General features: G+C 43.3%; 1 protein-coding gene across 1 annotated transcript in view; it reads left to right on the top strand.

Moving 5' to 3' along the window:
- Positions 1 to 16,506, top strand: part of LOC120031392 (four and a half LIM domains protein 3-like) — a 43,517-nt gene extending 27,011 nt beyond the window's left edge. Inside the window, exons 2-6 of the mRNA XM_038977119.1 lie at positions 10,497 to 10,681; positions 12,064 to 12,238; positions 14,882 to 15,051; positions 15,278 to 15,464; positions 15,812 to 16,506. Coding sequence (XP_038833047.1) covers positions 10,497 to 10,681; positions 12,064 to 12,238; positions 14,882 to 15,051; positions 15,278 to 15,464; positions 15,812 to 15,969 — 875 coding nt within the window. The 3' untranslated portion in view covers positions 15,970 to 16,506. The remainder of the gene's footprint in view (positions 1 to 10,496; positions 10,682 to 12,063; positions 12,239 to 14,881; positions 15,052 to 15,277; positions 15,465 to 15,811) is intronic.
- Positions 16,507 to 26,849: the final 10,343 nt, after the last annotated feature.

The raw sequence follows: 26,849 nt of genomic DNA, 5'->3' as shown, positions 1-26,849 counted from the left end.
TAAGATATGCATATTATTGGATAGAAAACACTCTGAAGTTTCTCAAACTGTTTGAATCATGTCTGTGAGTATAACAGAACTTATTTGGCAGGCAAAACCCAGAGGACAAACCATTCCGATTTTTTTCTTTTGAGGTCACTCTTTTCAATGAGATTTCATTGGGAATCCAGATTTCTAAGGGACCTTCTTGCAGTTCCTATCGCTTCCACTGGATGTCAACAGTCTTTAGAAATTGGTTGAGTTTTTCCTTTGAGGAATGAAGAAGTAGCACTGTTCAGAACGAGGGTAGAGGGAAGTGTACTCTTTATTAGAGGTGCGTGACCTGAAAAGCACGCTACACATTGTTTTCCTCCGGTATTGAACACAGTATATCCCGTCTTAAATTTTATCGATTATTTACGTTAAGGAAATGTTGGTTTGACGAAGGTTTGACCTACCGAAACGCATCAGTTTAAGATATTGTTCCATTGAACTTGCCACCTCAATAAAGGCATTGTAATCATGAAGAGTGACTTTGTCCTCCTTGTTTTTTGATGTTGGGTACTATTGGAAAGCACCTAGCTAGGTTCTGTGTCATCCCCATGTGGATCGTCATTCGTCAGTTAGAAGCAGAAAGCATCTTTGTGGTCTGTGTCTGTACATTGGGTTGTTATAGTGACTGTTTGTAAGCATGGTGTTATCTCGTTTTCATGAGCAATTTCCTCTGCTTCCTCGGACTTCATTGGCTCACCCCTTTCCTCATAGTTACTGTAGTGTCTTTATCTGATACAGCGAATGCCAGCGAGAGCAGTTCACAACTAAAAAGTACAAACAGATGTTGCACATGAAATGTATCCCCTAGTTTGACTATGTTGCCTCATTGTGCCTCTAGTCTCTCTTGTCAACTGACTTGCATAGGCCGAGTTACAGTGGCTTCAGAAAGTATTCGCACCCCTTGACTTATTCCGCATTTTGTTGTTACAGCCTAAATTAAAAATTGATTAAATAGTATTTTTTTTCTCACCAATTTACACACAATACGCCATAATGACAAAGTGAAAACCTTTTTTAGATTTTATTTTGCAAATTTTTGGAAAAGGAAATACATAATCTAATTTGCGTAAGTATTCACACCGCTGAATCAAGACTTTTGTAGATGCACCTTTGGGTAAGTCTCTAAAAGCTTTCCACACTTGGATTGTGCAACATTTCCCCTTAATTTTTATTTAAAATAAAAAATATCAATTCTTCAAGCTCTGTCAAATTGGTTGTTGATCATGGCTAGATAACCATTTTCAGGTCTTGCCATAGATTTTCAAGTAGATTTAAGTCAAAACTGTAACTCAGCCACTCAAGAACATTTACTGTCTTGGTAAGCAACGCCAGTGTAGATTTGGCCTTGTGTTTAAGTTCATTGTGAATTAATCTCCAAGGGGAATTCATATCCCAGTGTCTGGTGGAAAGCAGACGGAACCAGGTTTTCCTCTAGGATTTTGCCTGTGCTTAGCTCCATTCCGTTTATTCTGAAACTTCCCAGTCCTTAATGGTTACAAACATACCCATGACATGATGCAGCCACCACTATAGTAAAATAGGGAGGGTGGTACTCTCTAATGTGTTGTATGTTTGGGGCAAATCCAATAACTTTTTGTCCTGAATACAAAATGTTGATTGCTTTGGAATATATATATATTTTTTTAATGTACAGGCTTTCTTCTTTTCACTGTCAATTAGGTTAGGATTGTGGAGTAACTACAATGTTGTTAATCCATGCTCGTTTTTTTCCTACCACAGCCATTAATCTGTAACTGTTTTAAAGTCACCATTGGCCTCATAGTGAAATCCCTGAGCTGTTTCCTTCCTCTCCGAAAGCTGAGTTAGGAAAGTCACCTGTACCTTTGTTGTGATTGGGCGTATTGATACACCATCCAAAGTGTAATAACTTTACCATGCTCAAAGGGATATTCAATGTTAGCTTTTTTTTATTTTAACCATCTACCAATAGGTGGCTTTCTTTGCGAGGCATTGGAAAACCTCCCTGGTCTTTGTGGTTGAATGTGTGTTTTGAAATCCACTGCTCGACTGAGGAACCTTACAATTATCTGTATGTGTGGGATACAGAGATGAGGTAGCCATTCAAAATCTTGTTAAACACTGTTATTGCACACAGTGAGTCCATGCATCTTATTATCTGACTTGTTAAGCACATTTTTACTCCTGAACTTATTTAGCCTTGCCATAACGGGGGTTGAATACTTATTGACTCAAGACATGTCAGTTTTTTTATGAATTTTTAAATCAGACTGTAACACAACACAATGTGGAAAAAGTAATGGGACGTGAATACTTTCTGAAGGCACGACTTACAGTAAGTAGCTAGATCATTCTGTCCCCAAAAGCCTAAAAAGGCAGTTGAACCTGACAGCCCGTTGATGTCCTGATGTTAACCAAAGTGGCTAGGCAAATGTCCAGTCATCTTGGCCTCATAGTTTTCTCTATGGAGAGTGTAGTCCTTGAGAATTATCAAGTGTTTAAATCCCAAAGGACTCTGACCTTGCCTTGCATTCCAGTTTATGAGTAAAGGGATAGTAATCCTAATGACAGTCTAGCACAAACAGGTTCTGGACCATTAGAATATTGTGTAATTCACGCCATTGACATTTAACATTCGTCACCAAATGGAAAGTCTTATCTAGCTGACACGGCATGATGCATTGAGTAAATAAGACCGGGAGAGGTTCGCCATTTTGGCGAAGTTCTGAAATGGCCATATTGCAATTGGGCTGTGACACAAATGAACTTTTCTCGATATGCTCAACCGGGCCTTAAATGATATAGTGAAGTGTCCAGCGCTGTATTTTCTACCCGTCTCAAAGCCAGCCAAGGAGCTTTACTCTGTCTGGAAGACATCCAGACGGTAGAACTGAGGAACATAATGTGGTGGTATGTGTTTATCCAAACCCAACGTTTCACTTTTCCTCTGCTCTGATTTATGACGTGTCATAGGTTTCAGATCCCACACCAAGATTGGATTTCCCTCTAAATGTCACCCTCTTCTTTGCTCTTTCTATCTATTCCGTTTGGTTTCTTCTTAATTTCTCCTCGCTCTGTCTTTGCCTTTTGTCTCTGTCCCTCTCATATTCCCCGTTCTAGCCAGTTTAGCTAATGCAACAATTGTCATGTTTAATTTGAAAAATACTAAGCAGGTTAATATTAACTGATACACTACATGACCAAAATGATGCGGACACGCCTTCAAATGAGTGGATTTGATCAATTCGGCATGGCCGAGCAGCCGCACACAAGCCTAAGATCACCATGCGCAATGCCGAGTGTCGGCTGGAGTAAAGCTTGCCTCCATTGTACTCTGGAGCAGTGGAAATGCGTTCTCTGGTGTCCTCTGGCAGTCTGCTTCATCATCTGGCAGTCCGACGGACAAATCTTGGTTTGGTGGATACCAGGAGAACGCTGCCTGCCCGAATGCGTAGTGCCAACTGTAAAGTTTGGTGAAGGAGGAATAATTGTCTGCGGCTGTTTTTCATGGTTCGGACTAGGCCCCTTAGTTCCAGTGAAGGGAAATCTTAACCCTACAGCATACAATGACATTCTAGACGATTCTGTGCTTCCAACTTTGTGGCAACAGTTTGGGGAAGAGTCCTGTTTCAGCATGACCCTGTGTAAAAAATTAGGTCCATACAGAAATGGTTTGTCGACATCGGTGTGGAAGAACTTGACTGGCCTGCACAGAGCCCTGACCTCAACCCCATCGAACACCTTTGGGATGAACTGGAACGCCGACTGTGAGCCAGGCCTTATTGCCCGACCTCACTAATGCTCTTGTGGCTGAATTGAAGCAAGTCCCCGCAGCAATGTTTCACGAGCTAGTGGAAAGCCTTCCCAGAAGAGTGACGGCTGTTATAACAGCAAAGGGGGGACCAACTCCATATTAATGCTCATGATTTTAGAATGAGATGTTTGAGGAGCAGGTGTCCACATACTTTTGGTAATGTAGTGTATATACATTGATGTTTTTATATACACCAATGGTTAGTTCAATGTGTAAACTATATTCCTTTGGGCTGCAATAGGAAGCCATCTTTGTTCACCCCTCTACTCCTCCATGTCTTTGAGATGTTGTGATGTAGGAGAATTATTGGATAGACTCAGACGAACTGAGGAGTGGCCATAGACTGTACGGAAGTAGTCCGTGCGCATCAGACTTGCCTGACCTACTGCAGAGCGCTGAGTGGTTAGAGAGGTAATATCCCTAAGGAGACCATTGGTTAGCTCATGTCTAACGCGCAACCACTCCCCATGTTCTGGTAGTCTATCCTTTTTCTTTTCTCACACTTTAAGATGTCCATTTAAGGCCATTCATGTCCTTCGTATATGTCCTTGAAAAGGAACAACAACAACCAGTCTCATTCCCAGTCAGTAAAATAGAAGAGGCATTTTGAAACCGGGAGCACACATTCTTGTCGAAGTTAAAACAGTTGTAGTAGGTAATAATAGCAAGGTTTTGTTGACCTTGTTTGAGTCTCCTTTCCACACTTTGGAAAGGAGACTCAAAGATACAGCAGCATTGATTGTGGTTGACGTGGGTGTGTGCCTGTCCGTGTGTGTATATGTTTGTGCTTAATCATACACACAGACAAGCAAGAGCTTGAACTCTACACAGACCACCTGTTGGGCAAAGTACACAGGGCGACGTCGCTGACTAGTACGTCAAGGGCTCTCCTTGCCATGTTTACACCGGCTCAGCTCCAGCAGCCCAACGCTTACTCACCGACACTCTGATCCCCTCCGACAGACTAATTCTCAACACATGATTATAGATGAAATGGCACAAGTAGAGTAGCTATAGAGTCACATTTTTCAGCCCCTGAGACATGCATGTTTTCCCCATAAGATTCACACGTTAGTGGTGTGCACTCCGGCTATACGTAGGCCTGTAATGCACTTGGTTTATTTGGTTGTCTCGTAAATATCACCCTTATATCCACACTTTGTAATCCTTTTAGAATAACTTTCTCTGCTCATGCTCCCCATAACATTTTATTTTACAACAACTTGTCTCATCAATGGTATGCCAGTGTTTTTATAATTGTGAAACATTAGATGGTTATGTCATCATTTGCTTGTGTAGCATACTTTGTGGAACTCGCTACAGTCTCCTCGACAGCCGGGGACCGTCTCTCTCTCATCTGTTGATGTAGCACACTGTCTACTGCTTTGTCTGGCAACTCTGACCGTAGCCAAACAGACGTTTTACAAGCGGATACTCTCATTGGGCGTTGGGACAGGGGAAGAGTGCTAGGGACTGTTCCCAGCGCGAAGTGCAACGGCCGGTTCGTTTTGGAGTGAACCGAAGCGCGAGCAAAGTTTGGGCAGGGGATTAGCGGGCTGTCAGTGAAACCGGACCGAGGACTTGGGTTGGTGTGAGGGAACCCTAACTAACCCATCTCTGGCGCACATCCTGAGTCAGAGCCTGATCAAACGGCATATAGTGCTGACTGAGGTGGCAGCAATGAGTAAACAACTTGCATAGACCCATAGAGATAAAACAATAGAGGCAGATTGCTTTATCTCTATGCATAGAGAGAACCCTAGCAATGAAATGTGATTCTATCTCTACGCATTAACCTCTCTATGTTGGGTCTTCAATCAGCCCACCAATTCGTCTATCGGGGGGGTTGTGATGACTAGACTAGACCGACCTTGACGTTCTCTAGCTATCTCACCGGAGGTTCTGGCTGAGAATGAGAGACTTCAACTCCAAACAACGGCCTTGAAAGAGTTAAAAAAGTCAGAGGAAAATGCAGTTGTGAGAAGCCACTCCATTTTACCTACAGTATATAGCATTTGCAGCATCTGGATGTGTTTCCATTGAGCTAAATGTCTTTCAGGCAGTTGCAAAAGGGATTGTATGTAATATACCAGAATGTATTACTAGTGGAGTATAAGTAACCTTACTGTAAGATATGATAGCATAAGCATAATTGTTGTCGTTGGTCGTCCTTGGTGGGGGACGTAGTGTTTTCCTAGAAGTCTCTGTCAGGGGACTCTGTCACTACTCTAGTGTTTGGGAATGTTATGAGCAGAAAGTGTTTTTTCTTAGTCACTGCGCCCCAAGCACAGAGAATATGGACTCCTTCCGGGAATCCGGGATACACTGTGAGAAATAGTCTAGATTGTAGTTCACTGAGTACCACTTCCACCCCCTACAACCTTCCACCCCCCTCCCCGTCTGCGTAAACAGCAGCCCCCTCACCATCTTTTTAGGGGGTGGTGGTGATTGAAAGGGGGGTTGTCTTGCTTTGGTTTCTGGATTCAATCACTTGTGGAGCCCCAGGGTCATACACTGACGTCATGCTCTCTCGCTGTGAGAGCCGGGTCCTGTGGCATCCGGAGTTCATTTACCCGTCAGGGCAGTCCGCTCGCCCCTCACGGATTGTTACTCTTGCGTTTCAATACTACAAGACGTAAAGTTAAAACAACCCGTTCTGTCCTAACATAATATGTTTTTATGTATCGGGCTGTGGAATATCGACAAGTGTAAAGTTCCCATCCGTAGTTTGGAGCCACTGGCTGCTACCTAATCTTAACTGATTGCTGGCAGGCGGGTTATTGTAGCTCAAGCCCTCGTCTCCCCAGGGGCCATAAATAGACTTGTGGCTTGGATGTTGGGCCAAAGCTGCCTGGATGGGCCATGCAAGGGGGAAACAAGTGGGCTCCAGAATGCCCTGGATGATCCATTCCAGGTACCGAAAGCTTGTATCCTTGGTTGTTTAGACATCGCCGATGCAATATTGGTCCAGCCTTCACAGAACTAGTGCTTACATCAAACATAAGTGCTTTCTGGCCATACTTTGAATGACTTGTTTGCAAACTACTGATACAAATGAACAGGGAAAGGGCAATTAACAGATCCTCCATTTATTTTAGATGAAGGATGATGTCAGAATACAGGCTAACCTATACTTTCAGTACCGTATGAGTATGCACATGCCTGGTCTCGTTTGGAAAGCAAGGCTAGCGCATACCTGGTGCGGCAGATTATGTTTTGGTTTGATGGTGCAGACGACATCTTAGACTTGTGTCATATGTATAGACAAGTCATTGGCATGAAGCTAGCTAACATTTTACTTTGGCACGCTGAAGAAAGTATTGAACCGTAGAGTTGCAAGATCTAATTCCATCCAATCAACCATGTTCGGTTTATCCAAGGTGGTTGTCAGTGATGCGAGCTCCAAGTTTTTAATGACTATGAAGTGAATAATGGTTGAGTCTCTCGGGTCCTCGGGGGATAGGTATCAGTTGCCTCATTAGTTGTAGAGATGTGGTAGACTTGTGATGTGAACCAGAGGCAGCAGGACTCCCCAACAGTAACGCTCCCTAATTTATGGTTCTGTTTATTGAAGGGGGAGGAGAGGGGGTTGAAAGTGCCTCTCCAAAATGGGTAAAGGGGTGTCATTTCAGAGAGAACACATCAGTGGGTTATTTATGAACATTAGGAGCAGGTGAATACATGTTTGTCTCGACTCCATCACCCGACTCATTTAACAGCCTTTGTCTCAGGGCAATTCCACATCAACAGACTGTTGGTTATTTTAAAATGTATGTCAATCAAAAACCAATGATTGCAAAGTTCAACAAATCTTACAGCTCTATGCACAAGGACTACTTTTAACAATTTCCACAAACACATTTACTTGAACAGTGGAATTGACCCTCACCGAGAGCTGAAACGGTTTAGGTCTGATGTCTTTGATCCAGTGTTATGGTGATTGCAGTGTGTGTGTGGACACAGGCAGCACTAGACCTCTAAAGTCTTGCTTCATTATTTTATCAGACATTATTATTATTTCTGTGCGGTTGTAAATGGATACCCAGCTGCTTGCTTTGCCAGAGTGCTGTATCACTTACCACAGGGTTTTCCTTCAGCGACGCTGTAGTGTTTTGGCAACCAGATACCATTGCCATAATGCGCAAACAATATTATTGTGCACTTTATTCTGTACTTCAGCTAAGATCTAGTATGCCATCAAACTGCTATTCCTGTAAAAACTGAAAGTATAAAATTACAGTATATGTTAGGGAATATACACTACATCACCAAAAGTATGTGGACACCTGCTCGTCGAACATCTCATTCCAAAATCATGGGCATTAATATGGAGTTGTTCCCCCCCGTTTGTTGCTATTAAGTTGGAAGCACAGAATTGTCTAGAATGTCATTGTATGCTGTAGCATTAAGATGTCCCTTCACTGGAACTAAGGGGCCTAGCCCGAACCATGAAAAATAGCCACAGACCATTATTCCTCCTCCACCAACCTTTTACAGTTGACACTACGCATGGAGTCGGTAGCGTTCTCCTGGCATCCGCCAAACCAGATTTGTTCGTCGGACTGCCAGATGGTGAAGCATGATTCATCACTCCAGAGAACGCGTTTCCACTGCGCCAATGGCGGCGAGCTTTACACCACTCCAGCCGACGCTTGGCATTGCGCATGGTGATTTTGGGCTTGTGTGCGGCTGCTCGGTCATGGAAACCCATTTCAAGCTCCCGACAAAAAGTTATTGTAATGACGTTGCTTCCAGAGATAGTTTGTAAGTCGGGAGTGAGTGCAACCGAGTGAAGCTACGAGCTTCAGCACTCGGCAGTCCCGTTCTCTGAGCTTGTTGGCCTACCACTTTGTGGTTGAGCCGTTGTTGCTCCTAGACGTTTCCACTTCACAATAACAGCACTTACAGTTGACCGGGGCAGCTTTAGCTGGGCCGAAATTTGACTAACTGACTTGTTGGAAAGGGGGGGATCCTATGTTGGTGCCACTTTGAAAGTCACTGAGCTCTTCAGTACGGGCCATTCTATTTATTTGTTATTATACAATTTCGTGATATCCAATTACGGTCTTGTCTCATCGCTACAACCCCCCCAACGGTCTCAGGAGAGGCGAAGGTTGAGTCCTGCGTCGTCCAAAACATGACTCATCAAACCGCGCTTAACACGCGCCCGCTTAACCCGGTAGCCAGCCGCACCAATGTGTCGGAGGAAACACTGTTCAACTGACGACCGAAGTCAGCCCCGCCTGCCACAAGGAGTCGCTAGGGCGCGATGAGCCAAGTAAAGTCCCCCCGGCCAAACCCTCCCCTAACCCGGACGACACTGGACCAATTGTGCGCCGCCCTATGGGACTCCCGGTCACGGATGGTTGTGACACAGCCTGGGATCGAACCCGGGTCTGTAGTGACTTTGACCGCTGCGCCACTCGGGAGGCCCAGTAAGGCCATTCCACTGCCAATGTTTGTCTATGGAGATTGCATGTCTGTATGCTCGATTGTATACACCTGTCAGCAACGGGTGTGGCTGAAATAGCTGTATCCACTCATTTGAAAGGGTGTCCACATTTTGTGTGTAGGTGGGCAGGCAGGCCGGCCTATCCTGGATTTGTGTTTTCACAAGTGTCGACTGTGATGAGTTTGACATGAGGGTAGTCGGTCTTTACCGCTGTCTCGATTGGTGGTCCACACAGATCTCCATTTCTTCCCAACATAAATATATGCAGTTACCGTTTCATTCCTTTAATCTCACAGACCGTAGATTCAGAGGGGTTGATAGTGTTACGGAGGAGTGCAAGCAAAGCCCAGAGTGATAACTCTGCAACTCCGTTGTCTGTCTCTGTGTGAGTGCATCTCGCTTTCATCACACAGCAAAAAAAAGTTAATAGCCATTTTGAACTACCTCATGAATGTCTCTCTCCATCTCCTGTTCCCTCTCTGTCTGCTCTTTCTCTCCCTTTCTCTCGCTTTCTCTCTCTGTCTCCTCTTTCTCTCCCTTTCTCTCTCTGTCTCCTCTTTCTCTCCCTTTCTCTCTCTGTCTGCTCTTTCTCTCCCTTTCTCTCTCTGTCTCCTCTTTCTCTCCCTTTCTCTCTCTCTCCCTTTCTCTCTCTGTCTCCTCTTTCTCTCCCTTTCTCTCTTTCTCTCTCTGTCTCTCTCTGTCTCCTCTTTCTCTCTCTTTCTCTCTCTGTCTCCTCTTTCTCTCTCTGTCTCCTCTTTCTCTCTCTGTCTCTCTCTGTCTCCTCTTTCTCTCTCTGTCTCTCTCTGTCTCCTCTTTCTCTCTCTGTCTCTCTCTGTCTCCTCTTTCTCTCTCTGTCTCTCTCTCTCCTCTTTCTCTCTCTGTCTCTCTCTGTCTCTCTCTGTCTCCTCTTTCTCTCTCTTTCTCTCTCTCTTTCCTCTTTCTCTCTCTGTCTCCTCTTTCTCTCTCTCTCTCCATTCAGTGTTAAAGTTTAGTTCAACTTCAGTTCGGTTAAAGGTGAACAGTAGAAAGTGAAACGAATGACAAACAGCCAGAAAAATGCTTGCAAATGACACAGTTAACATTAAGTTCACTGACGGTTTTCCCTTTCTCCAACTCCCTCTCTCCACCCTGCATGTCCCCCTCTCCCTGCCTCCTTGCCGCTCGCCTTCCCTAGCACTAAGGGTTCATGTTCATGCCGACCCTGCTTTTCTGTTGCAGGGATGGAACAAGTCACAATGAGTGACCGGTTCGACTGCGACAACTGCAAGGAGTCCCTGTACGGACGCAAGTACATCCAAGCAGACGGGGGAGAGGGGGACAACCCCTACTGCATCCCCTGTTACGACAGCCTGTTCGCCAACACCTGCGACGAGTGCAAGGAGCTAATCGGCCATGACGCCCGGGTAAGACTTTCATTTTGGGCTCCACTAGTGGGTCATGTTCATTAGGGCATGCAATTCTAGCTGAGTCATTTCAACACTGCAAACTGTTGTTACATGGTAATGAGTGGTAGTTAGGGGTCGTATCTCGATAATTCTGCATTCTGGATGCTAAATGAGGCAGTTGTCTTTCATGGTCTGAATGTGGCAGGGCAAGGTTTAGGCAAATTTAACATGCCATTACAGATGGTTTCCAACCAAGCTCAACTAGCCAGCCATGCCGTGTCAGACCATGAAATGTTGTGTGAGGAAAATGTCTCCTTGTTCCCCACAATGAATGCAGTTTTAATATTTCCTTAATGGAAAACACAAACACGTGAAGTTGATAATTTGCTACAGTAAGAAGAGGGAGTGGATGCGGTGGGATAAGCAATGAGGTTACGTGCTTGGCAAGCATACACACACACACATACACACACACACACACACACACACACACACACACACACACACACACACACACAGGAGGCCAATTAGTTATCATCGACACCCTCAAAAGCAGCAAACGGATAGTAAAGCCTGTGTTTTGTCTTCGACCACACAAACTGTTGCTCTTCCCTGTCTGGAACTCTCTCTCTCACTCACTCACTCACTCACACACACACACACACACACACACACACACACACACACACACACACACACACACACACACACACACACACACACATTCTTTCTCTCTCTCACATACACTCACACATTCTCTCTCTCTCTCACTCACACACACACACACACACACACACATTCTCTCTCTCTCACATACACTCACACATTCTCTCTCTCTCTCTCACACACACACACACACTCACACATACACTCACACATTCTCTCCCTCGCCCCTCTATTCTCCTTCCCGTCTCCTCTCTTACCTATCACCTCTCCCCTATTCCCTCTGTTCATAACCAGAAACCCCAGTGTTGGCTTGAGTTCTCCAGGTACTTGCAGTGTCAGGATGACCTTTTCATTACAGATCCGGAAACACTTTAAATTAGATGTATAATGCACTCTTTTCAGATAATTTACAATACTTGATCATTGAGGTCACAGTAGTTCACTGGTCATTTGAAACAGGTCACCGACAGGGTCACCAATGCAATTGTATTCAATGTACATGTGTAGCCAATAACATCCATTACATTGTGTGGCCTACATTACTGTACACTCCTTTCCAGGAAGTCCTAGGAATTTGTGTCCATAAATTGTCTTGGATGGAAGAATAGAATAGTCCTTTATTGTCAATCTTGCGACGGTAACCAGTGCAGTTTAGGAGTTGGCTTGCTCAATGGCACAACGGTTGTGGATGGTAGCTTTGATTATGATCTCGACTGTTGCCCTTGTATCTCCAGGAGCTGTTCTACGAGGACAGGCACTACCACGAGCACTGTTTCCGTTGTTTCCGCTGTGACCGCTCGCTGGCGGACGAGCCCTTCACCAGCCAGGAGGAGGCGCTGCTGTGCAACGACTGCTACTGCAACGAGTTCTCATCCAAGTGTGTGGCCTGTGACAAGACTGTCATGCCAGGTACTGGGGGGAGGCATGGAAACACTATGCATGTAACACTGGAGGCTGGTGGAGGGAGACATTTCTCATTGTGGGTGTAATGGAATGGAACTATTCCATTCATTCCTTTCCAGGCATTACAATGAGCCCGTCCTCCGATTTTTAAAGTGACACCAGCCTCCAGTGACATGAACACACTCACTCCTAGCATATATATTTAACATAGGCTACACTACGCGACACAAGACTAATCATGATCTCCCCCACATCCTTGGAAATGTTGTCCTTGCGTCACCCAGGCATTGTTCATCATTTCTGCAGCTGGGTGTTTAAGATGGTCTGAAGATATAGGCTACTGAACATGAAAAGCACAGAGGCTTTGTCGTAAAGCTTGAGATCTAGAGAAAAATCTTTGACAACAAAACATTTGCACCTAGCCAGAGAAAGAGAGAGCAAATGTCAGAGAGACAAAGAAGAGCGCGAGAGAAGAAAGAGTTAGCGAGTCAGCGCGGCCGGGGCAGAATGTGACAGAGTAATTGCCAGTTTTCCTTACTTGCTGTCTCTGAGCCAAATCCCCGTGCCTTGGAGAGTGGCCAAGTGTCTGACGATAACGAGATAAGCCCGTGAACTATTTCAGCACCGCTGTATCTATCAGCCAAAACGAAAAGTCGTAAAACAGCAAATGATTCCAGGAAGAGTGTGGTGGAGGTGGTCTTTTGTTCTTATTGTTGTGGTTACTTCTCTTTTAGTTTAGACAAAAATTCCAATTACTGTATTCAGTATGCATTGATGGTGTTGTATATCTGAGAACCCTCGTTCAGTAATGATGGCAAAGACAAATCTATCACGTTTCCAGAGCCTGGAAAATAATGACATGTTTTAGTGCCAACGAGGTTGGGTATAGTGTAATATTATTTGGTCCCACTTTATTTGGACGAATAATTTTTCTTTAATGAATCGGACGAGAGGGATTTACTCCAGACACCCGAACAAGCCCTCATCCCCGTCATTCGCAGGAGAAAGAGACTGAGGTTTCGCAGAAGGAGATCGGGGTGCCTTGTGAGGATCCGGGCGACGGGTGGCTAATCTGCCTTTGCCATCGGTACTATTGGCCAATGTACAATCGCTGGATAATAAAGTGGCTGAACTAAAAGCACGTATATCCTACCAATGGGACATTAACAACTGTAATATCTTATGTTTCACCGAGTCGTGGCTGAATGGCGACATGAATAACATACAGCTGGCGGGTTATACACTGTGTCGGCAGGGGCGACGGGGCGACAGTCTATGTATATTTGTAAAAATTGTCAGAATCCAGCCACCCTAGTCATAGACTGTTCTCTCTGTTACCGCACGGCAAGCGGTACCGGAGCTCCAAGTCCAGGTCCAAGAGGCTTCTTAACAGCTTCTATCCCCAAGCCATAAGACTCCTGAACATCTAATCAAATGGCTACCCAGACTATTTGCATTGCCCCCCCCCCCCCCCCCTTTACGCTGCTGCTACTCTGTTATTTATGCATAGTCACTTTAATAACTCTACCTACATGTACATACTGTTGAAGTTGGAAGTTTAGATACACTTAGGTTGGAGTCATTAACTCATATTTCAACCATTCCACACATTTCTTGTTAACAAACTATAGTTTTGGCAAGTCGGTTAGGACATCTACTTTGTGCATGACACAAGTATTTTTTCCAACAATTGTTTACAGACATATTATTTCATTTGTAATTCACTGTATCACAATTCCAGTGCGTCAGAAGTTTACATACACTAAGTTGACTGTGCCTTTAAACCGCTTGGAAAATTTCAGAAAATCATGTCATGGTTTTAGAAGCTTTTGATAGGCTAATGGACATCATTTGAGTCACTTGGAGGTGTACCTGTGGATGTATTTCAAGGCCTACCTTCAAACTCACTGCCTCTCTGCATGACATCATGGGAAAATCAAAAGAAATCAGCTAAGACCTCAGAAAAAAGATTGTAGACCTCCACAAGTCTGGTTCATCCTTGGGAGCAATTTATGAAGGTATGACGTTCATCTGTACAAACAATAGTACGCAAGTATAAACACCATGGGACCACGCAGCCATCATACCGCTCAGGAAGGAGACGCATTCTGTCTCCTAGAGATGAGCGTACATTGGTGCGAAAAGTGCAAATCAATCCCAGAACAACAGCAAAGGACCTTGTGAAGATGCTGGAGGAAACGGGTACAAAAGTATCTCTATCCACAGTAAAACGAGTCCTATATCGACATAATCTGAAAGGCCGCTCAGCAAGGAAGAAGCCACTGCTCCAAAACCGGGTCTTCCAAATGGACAATGACCCCAAGCATACTACTAAAGTTGTGGCAAAATGGCTTGAGGACAACAAAGTAAAGGTATTGGAGTGGCCATCACAAAGCCCTGACATCAATCCCATAGAAAATGTGTGGGCAGAACTGAAGGTGTGTGCGTGCAAGGAGGCCTACAAACCATATTTCTTCAACAGTGGGACATTCTGTTGCTATTATCGCTGTCAACTGCCATGCATCTTCTGACTTGGACCTTCTCTTTCATTTTTTTAATGCTTTTTACTTCAATATTGTCCTGTTGATAAATATCTCCTTCTTTCTCACTTCATTTTTCTCTCCTATCTCTCTATCTCTACACTCCCAGGCACGAGGAAGTTGGAGTATGGTGGCTCCACATGGCACGAGGGCTGTTTCATCTGCCACAGCTGTGAGCAGCCCATCGGCTCCAAGTCCTTCATCCCAGACAAGGATGAACACTACTGCGTGTCCTGCTATGAGGATAAGTTCGCCCCGCGCTGCACCCGCTGCAAAAAGGTCCGTGTGGAAATCTTCCCTAAATTCCCTTTTTTGTATTCGGCAGAATTATGTCCTTGCTTATTCCTTATTTCCTGATTCTGGGAACCAAAGGGGTTAAGGAGTTGTGTGGCAAAAGCCTTAACAGAGGGTATCCATTTGGTATTTTTGAGTGTATTCCATTCTATCATTTTGACTTGTGGTCTTTGACTAACTATGATGACCTTTGACCCTCTCTTCCCTCCAGGCCCTGGCTAAAGGGGGCGTGACGTATCGGGATGAGCCGTGGCACAAGGAGTGCTTTGTGTGTGCGGGCTGCAAGGTGCAGCTGGCAGGGCAGCACTTCACCTCGCGCGAAGACAACCCCTACTGCCTCAAGTGCTTCGGCAGCCTATACTCCAAGAAGTGTGAGGCCTGCAGCAAGCCTATCACAGGTAGGGTCAAAGGTCATAGACAGCTATTATGACCCAGGAGCAGGGGACAGTTGAGAAAGGCTGCTACAGACATGTATTTTTTTTCTGAGGATGCAGATTTACTGAGTAACTGTTGGCCATGTTCCAGGCTGCCTCTACATAGCAGTCACGCACCAAATCTCAAAAAGGATTGATGAAATGGCATTCAATCATTGGTTATTTTTACTCGTGGCTACTGCATTGCAGATCATCTGGAACGCGGCCATTGATTACACATGTTTATGTATGGGAGGAGACCTCAGTGGCTACTTGCTGTTTGTTAAATAACTATTTAAATGGCCAAAATAACACCTTCCTGTCTTGTCTAGGTTTTGGCGGAGGGAAGTACATCTCGTTTGAGGAGCGCCAGTGGCACCAGCCCTGCTTCACCTGCACAGAGTGCTCCGTCTCTCTGGTGGGGGCGGGCTTCTTCCCCAATGGAGACCAGATCCTGTGTCGCGACTGCAACACCAACAGCAATCTATAGACCACACACACACACACACACCGTATCGCCCCTCTCCTCACACACGCCCGCCTAGGTCAACCCCAGGGCCCCCCTTATCACTGCCAAGGTTGTTAACACAGACCCAAAGACTGCCTCTCAGGTCATACACACACACTCACACACACACACCTTGCTCACTAGACCACAGCTCAATCCCTCATCCTCCCCCAGTGCTTTCTGCCGCTTGCTGTCAAATACCAGAGCTAAGCATCAGTCTACTGAAGCACAGAGAAAAATCAGCCAGACTAAGGTTGATCTAACTTGGCAGAGGCATGTTTTCATGACCAAATAGACCTACATTTCCTTCACCTGTATGTATGGGGTGACATTTAGGTCAGATTATGTTTGGTTTAACAGAGGAAAAAGTCTTGAACTGAACCGTTCTGAACATTAGCTGGACAATTTAAAATGATTAGTGGTGTCATTTGATGGATTGCCAATGGTCTACCAACCAAAAGGATGATGTACCAAAGCAATGTAATATCTGCCATCAAAGAATTAACTGGTATTGGGGGGGGGGGGGGGGGGGGGGGCATGGATCCGAATTCACTGAAGAATTGAATTCCACTATCGCTACTTCAATGTTCTGTATTAGAGGCTATAGCATTTTAATATGTGAGGATAACATTGACCAACATGCAAATTGTCCATCGAACACTGTTCGAAATCCTACTATTTTGATGTAGCTGCTATCTAGACTGGAGAGGGGAGATCCACTCCAAGGCTTTCCTTCTCCACAGTAAGTCGTGACTATGTGAAAAAAGGGTTATGTGCCTTTAAAAAAAAAAATGCCTTACTTTATATAGTATGTATTATCAAACCAAAGCAAATGAAAAATGCTTCCAGCTATGCAAACTTGCTAGATTTTTGTATGAACGCATCACCGCTAATCTATGAAAGCGACACTTTGTAAAGCAGCTACAGAACACTGATATTTACGACATTGTAAATATGTTATGCGAGTAAAGTATGTTTGAGTGATTCAATGCTGATAATTGCAGTTTTGTGCACATGACTGTTCTCCTATGTCAATTAGGTTTCAAAGCAGTATTTGCTGTCTTGCTTTACTTGTTACTTACCCTCTAGCCATATCATGATTATTTGAAGAAAAGAATATGTTGCAGTGGTTTGTTTATGCAGTTGTCAAACACTGCTCCAGAAAGTTAATGTGTTTATAGTATACTAAAGAATAGGTCCAAGAGATGGGGGAAAAAAGATGGATATTGAGAGAACATGAAAAGAAAGATGGCTTGGTGGTGCTGGAGAAAACCAGTGAAGTCAGTTAAGACATAAGCGAAATGCTGTCATGTATTTGCACTATGGCTAAAATATTCCCCTCGCTCCCATAATCTGTGAACATACAAACGCAACTCAAGCATTTATATATGGCGCAACACCTAAACCACTGCCTTTTTAACAATGATTGTTTACTTTTTTATAAGGTTGACACTTATCTATGATATTGTTCATCAAGCATATTTCCTTTTTTTGCTTTGTATTTAATCTTTCTGTTACTATCGCTGTTGTTTGATAATGAATGGGCTAGTCCCAAAGAAGCTGAGCTGCATTTCATCAACTAAGTGGTATGCATGTCTTTGTCATTACCAGACATGGGTTCAAATACTATTTGAAATAATTTCAAATACTTTAGCTGGGCTTCATTGAGCTTGCCTGGCCCAATGGAACCAATAGAATAGTGGCAAAACTGCAAACCCCACCCATTTGCACTTCAGGCAGTCTAAGGCAAATGCTAAAAGTATTTGGGAGTTTTCAAATAGTATTTGAACCCAAATCTGGTCATTACTTGTTTGCCTAAAAATGTATATTGATTGTTGCTGTTGATTGTTTTAATATTATTTAGATTGTCACTTATAGAAGAAAAAAAACTAAAAAATATCTTTATTTCATTATTTTGAGCTTTGATGCTGGCAAGTCAGAGTTGGCAAATGTGCTTTTTATGATTCTAAAAAAGATGGAGAAACACACCATCTGTGTGATGGAAGAGTTGATTAAAATCAGTTAAATATATACTGTTAATTTGTATGACCTGTTTATAAAATGTTATTAAAAAAATCTTAATTGAAACTTAGAGTATCCTTCATTAAAAACATGTTTAATCGAAAACCAGATGTTTAACACTTAGTTATAGTGAAACACCTTAATTCTGGTCTTAATTTTGACAGTTCGTTGCAAAAGTTATATTTTGGTCTTTTAGTAGTAAATCTAGCTCTTTTTGCTCTTAGCGGTTCAACTCTACCATCTCAAGACAGGCATTCGGTATGAAATACACTCCCTTCTATATGAGCTGGTTGTACCACCACAAAGCTTAATATAAAAGCAGGTGACAGCAATGGTCTTGGTAAGTGGAGTGTGCCAAATATATTGCATGATGCCTCCCTGACTAGACTACTGACGTTACACAGAATTCAAAAGGGTGTAAAGCACATTTCCGCATATGACCAAATTGAACGTTTTTGCTTACTGTTTCATACACGTATGTGCTTTTACGAATAAATAAAAAAACATGTAGGCTAAGAGCATTATGTTTATATTTGTAGCTACATCCATCATAAGAAATAGATGACAATGGTGGTCATGTCAACTAGTTATATTTTTTCCCAAACCGTTATAACTGATTGGTGGCGCAGTCCGAATTAACAGTTGGCTCATAGTTCAATGATTGTGAGTTCTAATTCCACATGTGCCTGTATTTACAATATTCATCCCGTGCCAACACAATTCTAATTCTCAAAAGTGAAAGGATACCTGTGAGATGGGTAGTAGTTGTTTTTATAAAGTACCCAAGACCAATTTGTGAGTTAATTTGACCATTGGAAAAAGAGATACTGTGTAAATACTGCAATGCAGGATGGATTGAATTGAGCCCATCTTCAAGGTGACGATTGCACTTTTCTTCCCAGCACAATACTACAATAAATGTGAGTCCACATTTCAAAGATTTTTCTGTTTGCCCAATGGGGGATATGAACTTACTCTGCAAGTGGCAATAGATGTCAGGAACTTGGCACCTTAACATGTAAGCTAACTGTCCAAAGCCATATCTACTTCCGATGCACATTGTTTTATTATCAGAACGTGCCAGTGGATTTCTGGTAAGTATGCTTTAGTGAAAAAGTGTTGGAATTAGGTACAACTACATTTACCCACCTCCAAAAATGAATATTTATGAGCAATTCCCGCCACTCACAACTTCTCACCTTAATGTATTTTTTGTCTTTATTTGAAGGGGTTGGGCAAAGGCTGAAATTGGGATTGAGAGTTACCCTAATGTGTGGGTTGATGTTGTGCTAGTGATCTTATACTGTATACACTAAGTCATCCAGTTCGGCACTTGTTTGTGCAACTAGCTTTAGACAGTCAATGTATGTAATTCAAATTATATTTTGCTGGCAGTATAGTATATGTCCGGATTCCTACTTCTTTGTTGGCTGAGGTTCAGTGTAACCCAACCACTGGAAGCCTGTAAGCCTGATTCAGTGTATAACACAAGGGTGTAGGAACTACACATCTTTGCTATGACAGTGTGTGTGTATGTATGTGTGTTTATGCTGAGTAGGCCATTTCATCGCCTTGATAAAGCACACAGGCCAATAACAAACAGACTGCCAGATACTCTCTCCTGTGGGCATTGGTTCAATGTCTTTCTCCCTCCTCCCGCCTTTCAGATTTTTTCACCAAAAAAGGAAATGGAAAACTTTGCTCATGGGAGGGGAAGAGGACTGGAGGGAGCGAGAGAAAGAGGGAGGACGAGCACATCTGGAGCTGCTCCATGGTAACTTTCACTCGGGGCCAGTTGCACACACATGGCCCCTCAGATTTATGGGAAGATGACTCGGGTAGTGAGGTGAGGGCTGATCAGAGGGGTCAGAGCCATCTCACAAACAGACATGAGATGAAGTTGTTTATATAGAAGCTGACCTTAAACATGGTATAGGCTACACAAGACTCTGGGGCTCTAAGAAGTTAGACTATATTTGTATTGACTGAAAGTGGTTGGGATGGAATTTAAAAAATACACAATCTAGCAGGGAATAAAGAAAGATTCAGAGTAGTGTGGTATTTGTATATTGTATACCTTGTTCTATAGTGATTGGTCAGCCAACAGCAGTGACTGAAAAGTGGTCCTCAACTAGACAAATAGCGCTGAGAGGGAGGTCTTATACCCTAGACCCACTTCAATTTGCACACCGCCACAATAAATCCACAGACAATGCAATTGCACTGCACACTGCCCTATCCTATCTGCACAAGAGGAATACCTATGGAAAAACGCTGTTCATTGACTATAGCTCAGCCTTCAACACCATAGAACCCTCCAAGTTCATTATTAAGCTCGAGACCCTGGGTCTGAACCCCGACCTGTGCAACTGGGTCCTGGAATTCCTGACGGGCCGCCCCCAGGTGGTGAAGGTAGGAAACAACACCTCCACTACGCTGATCCTCAACACATGGGCCCCACAAGGATGCATGCTCAGCCCCCTCCTGTACTACCTGTTCACCCATGACTGCATGGCCATGCATGCCTCCAAACTCAATCATCAAGTTTGCAGATGACACAACAGTAGTAGGCTTGATTACCAACAATGACGAGACAGCCTACAGGGAGGAGGTGAGGGCCCTGGCGGAGTGGTGTCAGGAAAATAACGTCAACAAAATGAAGGAGCTCATAGTGGACTTCAGGAGACAGCAGAGGGAGCACGCCCTTATCCACATCGACGGGACCGCAGTGGAGAAGTTCCTCGGCGTACACATCACTGACAATCTGAAATGGTCCACCCACACAGACAGTGTTGTGAAGAAGGCGCAACAGCGCCTCTTCAACCTCAGGAGGCTGAAGAAATTCAGCTTGTCCCCTTAGACCCTCACAAACTTTTACAGATGCAGAGCATCCTGTCATCAAGGACAGCAACCACCCGAGCCACTGCCTGTTCACCCCGCTATCATCCAGAAAACGAGGTCAGTACAGGTGCATCAAAGCTGGGCCAGAGAGACTGAAAAACAGCTTCCGTCTTAAGACTGTTAAACAGCCATCACTAGCTGGCTACCACCGGTTACCCAACCCTGCACCTTAGAGGCTGCTGCCCTATGTACATAGACATGGAATCACTGGTCACTTTAATAATGGAACACTAGTTTAACACTAATAATGTTTACATACTGTTTTATTCATTTCATATGTATATACTGTATTCTACTGTATTTTAGTCAATGCCCCTCCGATATTGCTTGTCCTAATATTTATATATTTCTTAATTCCATTCTTTTACTTTAGATTTGTGTGTGTTGTTGTGAATTGTTAGACACTACTGCACTGTTGGAGCTAGAATAACATCTGCTAAATATGTGTATGTGACCAATACACTTTGATTTGATATGTCGGCTCATTTGGAAATTCCCTTCACATTTCTATCGCGATATCTGTAATGCTTCAGCGGAACAGATTGAATAGAGCCCTTAGTGGCCCAAGACTACACACTGTCTGTTGAGTCTCACGCAGTGTCTCTCAAGCTAAAATATACCATCTCCAAATTCCATGTCACAGGTGCTATAAGAGAAACCATCAAATGTATCCCACACTGGGCCTCAAGTTGAAGTAGGGCTGAAAAACTGTAAAAGTGTCCGGATCCTAACTTGAGATAGTTGTGGACAATTTAAATTTCCGGGCAAATAAAATCCAAATAAATCCAAAACAGACAGTAAAATAGACTATTGCCATTTAGCAACCACCCAGATGCTTACAAACAACCTTGGCCTTCCTAATATTGTCTACAGATGTTTTTAGATGGTTCACAGTAGGACACAATGAAACAATTCAGGTTTAGCATCTGTATACTGTAAAGGCTAAGCTTCCCACCTGCGACTGGAAAATGCAATCCTCTGGCAAACAATCGCCATCTTTCTTTACCGCACCTATTACCAACATTAGATTATGTTCAATTAGGAAGGTTTTCTTGGAAATAGAATTGTGGAATTGAATCACAGTGAATGTCTGGTATCTAGCCACAACTGGCAAATGAGAGAACATCACAGACTCTCTCAAGGTTTCTACCACAAACAGGAATTGGGAAGAGCACAAAAATGCGTAATCTCCCGCTCTCTCTCTCTCTCTCCCTTCCATTGAATTTGTTTGCCATCCCTTTCTCAGTTCCAAGCCGAATCATCCTTGCCCAGCAAAAATGCCTGGGAAACAACTCAGGCCAGAAAGCTGGACAAACATCTAATAATGCAGTGAGTTGATGAGTTCATGTTGCATAGGCATGATAAACTACAGTATGGGCTTTCACTTGGCTCCATCGGGCACCTTTGGTTTAGTTTTTTAATAATGTCCATTAGAAAATGGCTTCACAAGTCAGTTCTCACACGCATCCACGCTACTCAGAAGTCCTTAGTTTCTGACAAAAGACGTTAGCTACAGTATCTGACTTAACATACACAGTTTGATTTCCACTGATGTGGGGAAAGGAATGACAGTTAAGAAAATAATATGATGCCTCTGACTCAATGTCCAGAATATTTCCCCCAAAATATTTTATTTTAACAAACTAGATTTTTTTTCTTCTTAAAACTCTAAGCTTTGGTGGGGGAACTAAGCTAACATATGGAATGTATTTAATATGGTCATACCATTAATCATTTAGCTATGAGTGTCAAGCGGAGCGGAACAGGTGAACCCAAGAGCAGACTCAGATGGGGAGACTGGGATGAGGTAACCAAGGTATTTATTGAAACACCTGGGGGGGGGGTTGAGTGCAGGCCAGGGGAAGCTCAGGCGGGTTGCCGGAAACCAGCTGCGGAAGCTGAGGCTGGAGCAAGAGGTGTTGGGACAGGGTAAGCAGGTCCAGAGGGGAATCCAAGGGAACGTAGAGTGGGGAATCCAGGACAGAGTAGAAGGACTGTCAAGAAGTCGGACTGGAGACAGGGGCCAGAGTCAGAGCGGGCAGAACTGTAGTGGAGAGGAAAACAGTGTCAGGCAAGGAAAACAGGCACAACAGGAACAAATGGCTAGAAACATGGACTGACTGGACAGAGATTACGATCTGGCAGTGTGGAAGTGGTAGGACTATTTGTAGAGGTCTAGATTATGGAACAGGTTGCAGCTGGTGGGGATCTGCTCTGTCTCCGCCCACACAAACACAGAGGGAGAGGGAGAGAGCACTGGGGGAGTGGCGGCAGGTCAAGGAGACACCAGATGACCACTAGAGGGTGTGGCAGGAGCAGATGTGACAATGAGTTTTTATTTTAGGGCCCCTTTAGGTGTCCATTTTTTTTAAATGTATTTGATAAATATTGAATTAGGCCTTTACTAATATAGCCCAGAGAAACGCATTGAATAAGACATTCATAAATGGCAAAAAAGACAGTCAAAAAATAAATCTTAACATACAAGGTTTTGAAGTGCTTGTCCTACTGTATATCTAGGAGAGTAAAGCTCAGGAAAAGTTTATTTATTTATTTGGTTTTTACACATTAACCCCTTTTTTGGGTAGGCACAAAATACCTTCATTGAAGGATTGAGACACATACAATGCAAAAACATACAATGCACCAGTGCGTCAATCGACTTTAGGGGGTTTACACAAAGGCAGTCTATTGCTCCACATCTCCAGCTAAGGCACCTCTGGTGCACATATGAGTTTCATCCCACTAATAATTATGCTCATCGCACTTCCAGCACGTGGCACAAAATCCTTTCCCGACAATAAAGGGCATAACAGGTTATTATAAAGTCCATAAAAGTAGGAGGGAGGCCTGATTTTACACTAGTTCCAGTGATCCTCAGGCCTTACAGGAAGTCGGGTCCATAAAGCCAGCTGTATAGGGTGATAACAGGCTCCATGTTGTTCCCACATGGCCATTCCCATTCTCATTATCCTAGACCTACAGGATCAAGACTGCCGGTTACTAGACCAGTTAACAGAGGCAGCAAAACCAAATGGCTGGTTGAATAGTGTAATAATCATTGTTTATTAATAGTTTATAAATATGCATATGTAAATACAAATACATAGTGAAACTTCATACTATACTTGTAGTGTTTCAACCACTGAAATTGAATGAGTATTTGAGGAGATCCCCCCCCCCCCCCCCCCCCCCCCCCTCAATTTGGATTTGTTGTAAGTTTAACACTTGGGTAACACAATTGTCGTTATTCAGTTAGGTTGATTTGATAAGCCGAAAACATTACCCTACTAAGAAACCTGTCGAAGAACAATAGTTCTGACTCTTAGACACGTTATCTCACTCTCATGATGAATCATCCATTGGACACATTTGAGATTCTGAGGGCAGTTTTCCAACAGCAAATTGAATGAAACAGCTTTTTCTTTTAAAGCTGCTGCATTGTTGAAACAGGTGGTTTCATGGAAGACTGATAAAAAAATAGAAAGTAGGAACCAAAGCGTGTTATACTCAAGAGGAGGGAGGGGACATAATTAAAGTCACACAGGAATTACATTAAACACAGATCACCATCTACACAGCAGCCATTCTTTGCATATGATTTTGGCTCATTTGAAGGGGGACATTTTCAGAGATGAAAATCACACCATTCGCACATAACACTGGAATTGGAGAATTAGTCTACTGGTAGACAGTCGCAAGTCAGACATGATCAAGGACGGATAAACCAGTCTTGTCGAGACATTTTGTTTATTTAGTCTGTTCTGAGAATTCACACATACAGACAGTCATTTCCTTTTTAGCTCTTAAAGATAACTTCCACCAATATTTCTTTCCCCAAGCAGACAGAAGCCTGATTGCTGTAATGCCATTAGCCTGTAGCCATTAGTCTTGTTAGCTACAAAACTGCTAAGCCAAAAACGTTGTTCTATTTAACAGACAGAAGACTGTGAGGTCATTGGCTGTTTGAGGCAGTACTAATGATCAAAGCACAGTGGATAAGTGTTTGGCTTGTGCTGCCACTGTATTATTAGCTGTGACAACAAATGAACCTTTAAGGCCTACACATTGACACTGTGAACAAGACGCCATGTGGGGGAAGGAATGGGATCATGGCCATTAAAAAGTACAGCCAACTAAGTTCATTGAATAAGTTGCTAAAATCCAAAATGGAGGACAATCATAAACTACTGTCTTCTCATTGCTCATGGACCAGTTGGTCAATAGTGAAGTCTGTTGATGCCTACAGTATCCATGTGGTTGTCCTAATATGGACACCGTACCAGTGTCAATTTCTCCTGTGATACTCGATGACTGACGATGATGTAATCTGAAAACCTCAATCTGTCCAGCCACTCAAACAGCTGCCTTTTTCTCAGTAGTAACTCTTCACTTTGCCCTGTGTGAAGTCTGTGCAATGTCTAGACAAGCACACCTAAAGATTAGTAACTGAGATGGTGTTACTAAATGTGTCTGTAATGTTCCCTGAAACAAACTATAAAAATGGAGGCCATAAATTATGCCATGGCTGCTCCTGATGCTGGGCCTAGGGGAAGGGCCATGGAATGTGATGAGATGACACCATCACCATCTGATCTGACACACTTGTGTCCCCCGGCAGCACTGAGGCCACCTGCCATTCCTGACCCAGAAACAGACAGAGCTATGAGAACAAATGGGATGGGCCATTTCACCCAAGCATTTGAGTCAGCAAATGCTCACACAAGTTTGTAGTAAATGTCTATAGACATTGCAATGCCATGATGTCATCAACTACTTGTTTAGATACCAGTAAACAAGATAACATCAGTGTTATCTACTTTTGATTATGTTTTAATGTTTTTATTTAACTAGGCAAGCCAGTTAAGAACAAATTCTTATTTACAATGACAGCCTACCAGGGAACAGTGGGTTAACTGCCTTGTTCAGTGGCAGAACAAGATATTTTTACCTTTTCAGCTCAGGGATTCGATCCAGCAACCTTTCGGTTACTGGCACAATGCTCTAACCACTAGGCTACTTGCCGTGTTAATACCAATAAAATAATAACTTTGCAATTATAGCATTATAACCTGTATTGGTTCAACTGAGATGAGGAATATTAAAGAGAAAAGCTGAGCACACATGAGAGAAACTTTGTTTAATCGCAAAAAGATGTCTTGAAGAAACCTCAAAGCTGTCTTCTTACTACCTCTTCCAAAAACAAATGATAAATCAGGGTTTGTTAGTGATCATTTTTGATTCCATCTGAAATGATGGGTCTACACGGAGTACCATCAACTCCCAGTTGAACATGAGAGAGAGAGAGAGAGAGAGTGTCACGCCCTGACCTTAGAGATCCTTTTTATGTCTCTATTTTGGTTGGTCAGGGCGTGAGTTTGGGTGGGCATTCTATGTCTGGTGTTCTATGTTGTCCTTGTTTTGTATTTCTATGTGTTTGGCCTGGTATGGTTCCCAATCAGAGGCAGCTGTCTATCGTTGTCTCTGATTGAGAACCATACTTAGGTAGCCTGTTCCCACCTGTGTTTGTGGGTGGTTGTTTTTCTGTTTTGTGTGTCGTCACCTTACAGAACTGTTCGTTTGTCGGTTTTGTTGTTTTGTTCAGTTGATTGATTAAAATATGAACACTTACCACGCTGCACCTTGGTCCTCTTCTCCTTCTCCCGACGACGTTCGTTACAGAGAGAAGGAACAGCACATCAGAAATCATCTCAATGTAATTGAAGAATCCCATAGACTGTAACCACTTTTGGGAAAATTGGAAAACACTAAACAAACAACATGAAGAGTTACCTATCCAAAACGGAGATGTATGGGTAAACCACTTCTCCAATCTTTTTGCCCCTATAACAAAGAACAAGCAGCAAAAACATATACATGATCAAATACAAATCTTAGAATCAACTATTAATAAAGACACCCAGAACCCACTGGATTCT

The sequence above is a fragment of the Salvelinus namaycush genome, chromosome 37 (genome assembly GCF_016432855.1).
Source record: "Salvelinus namaycush isolate Seneca chromosome 37, SaNama_1.0, whole genome shotgun sequence".
Classification (NCBI taxonomy): Eukaryota; Metazoa; Chordata; class Actinopteri; order Salmoniformes; family Salmonidae; genus Salvelinus; species Salvelinus namaycush.
This window is presented reverse-complemented; position numbering and strand designations above follow the sequence as displayed.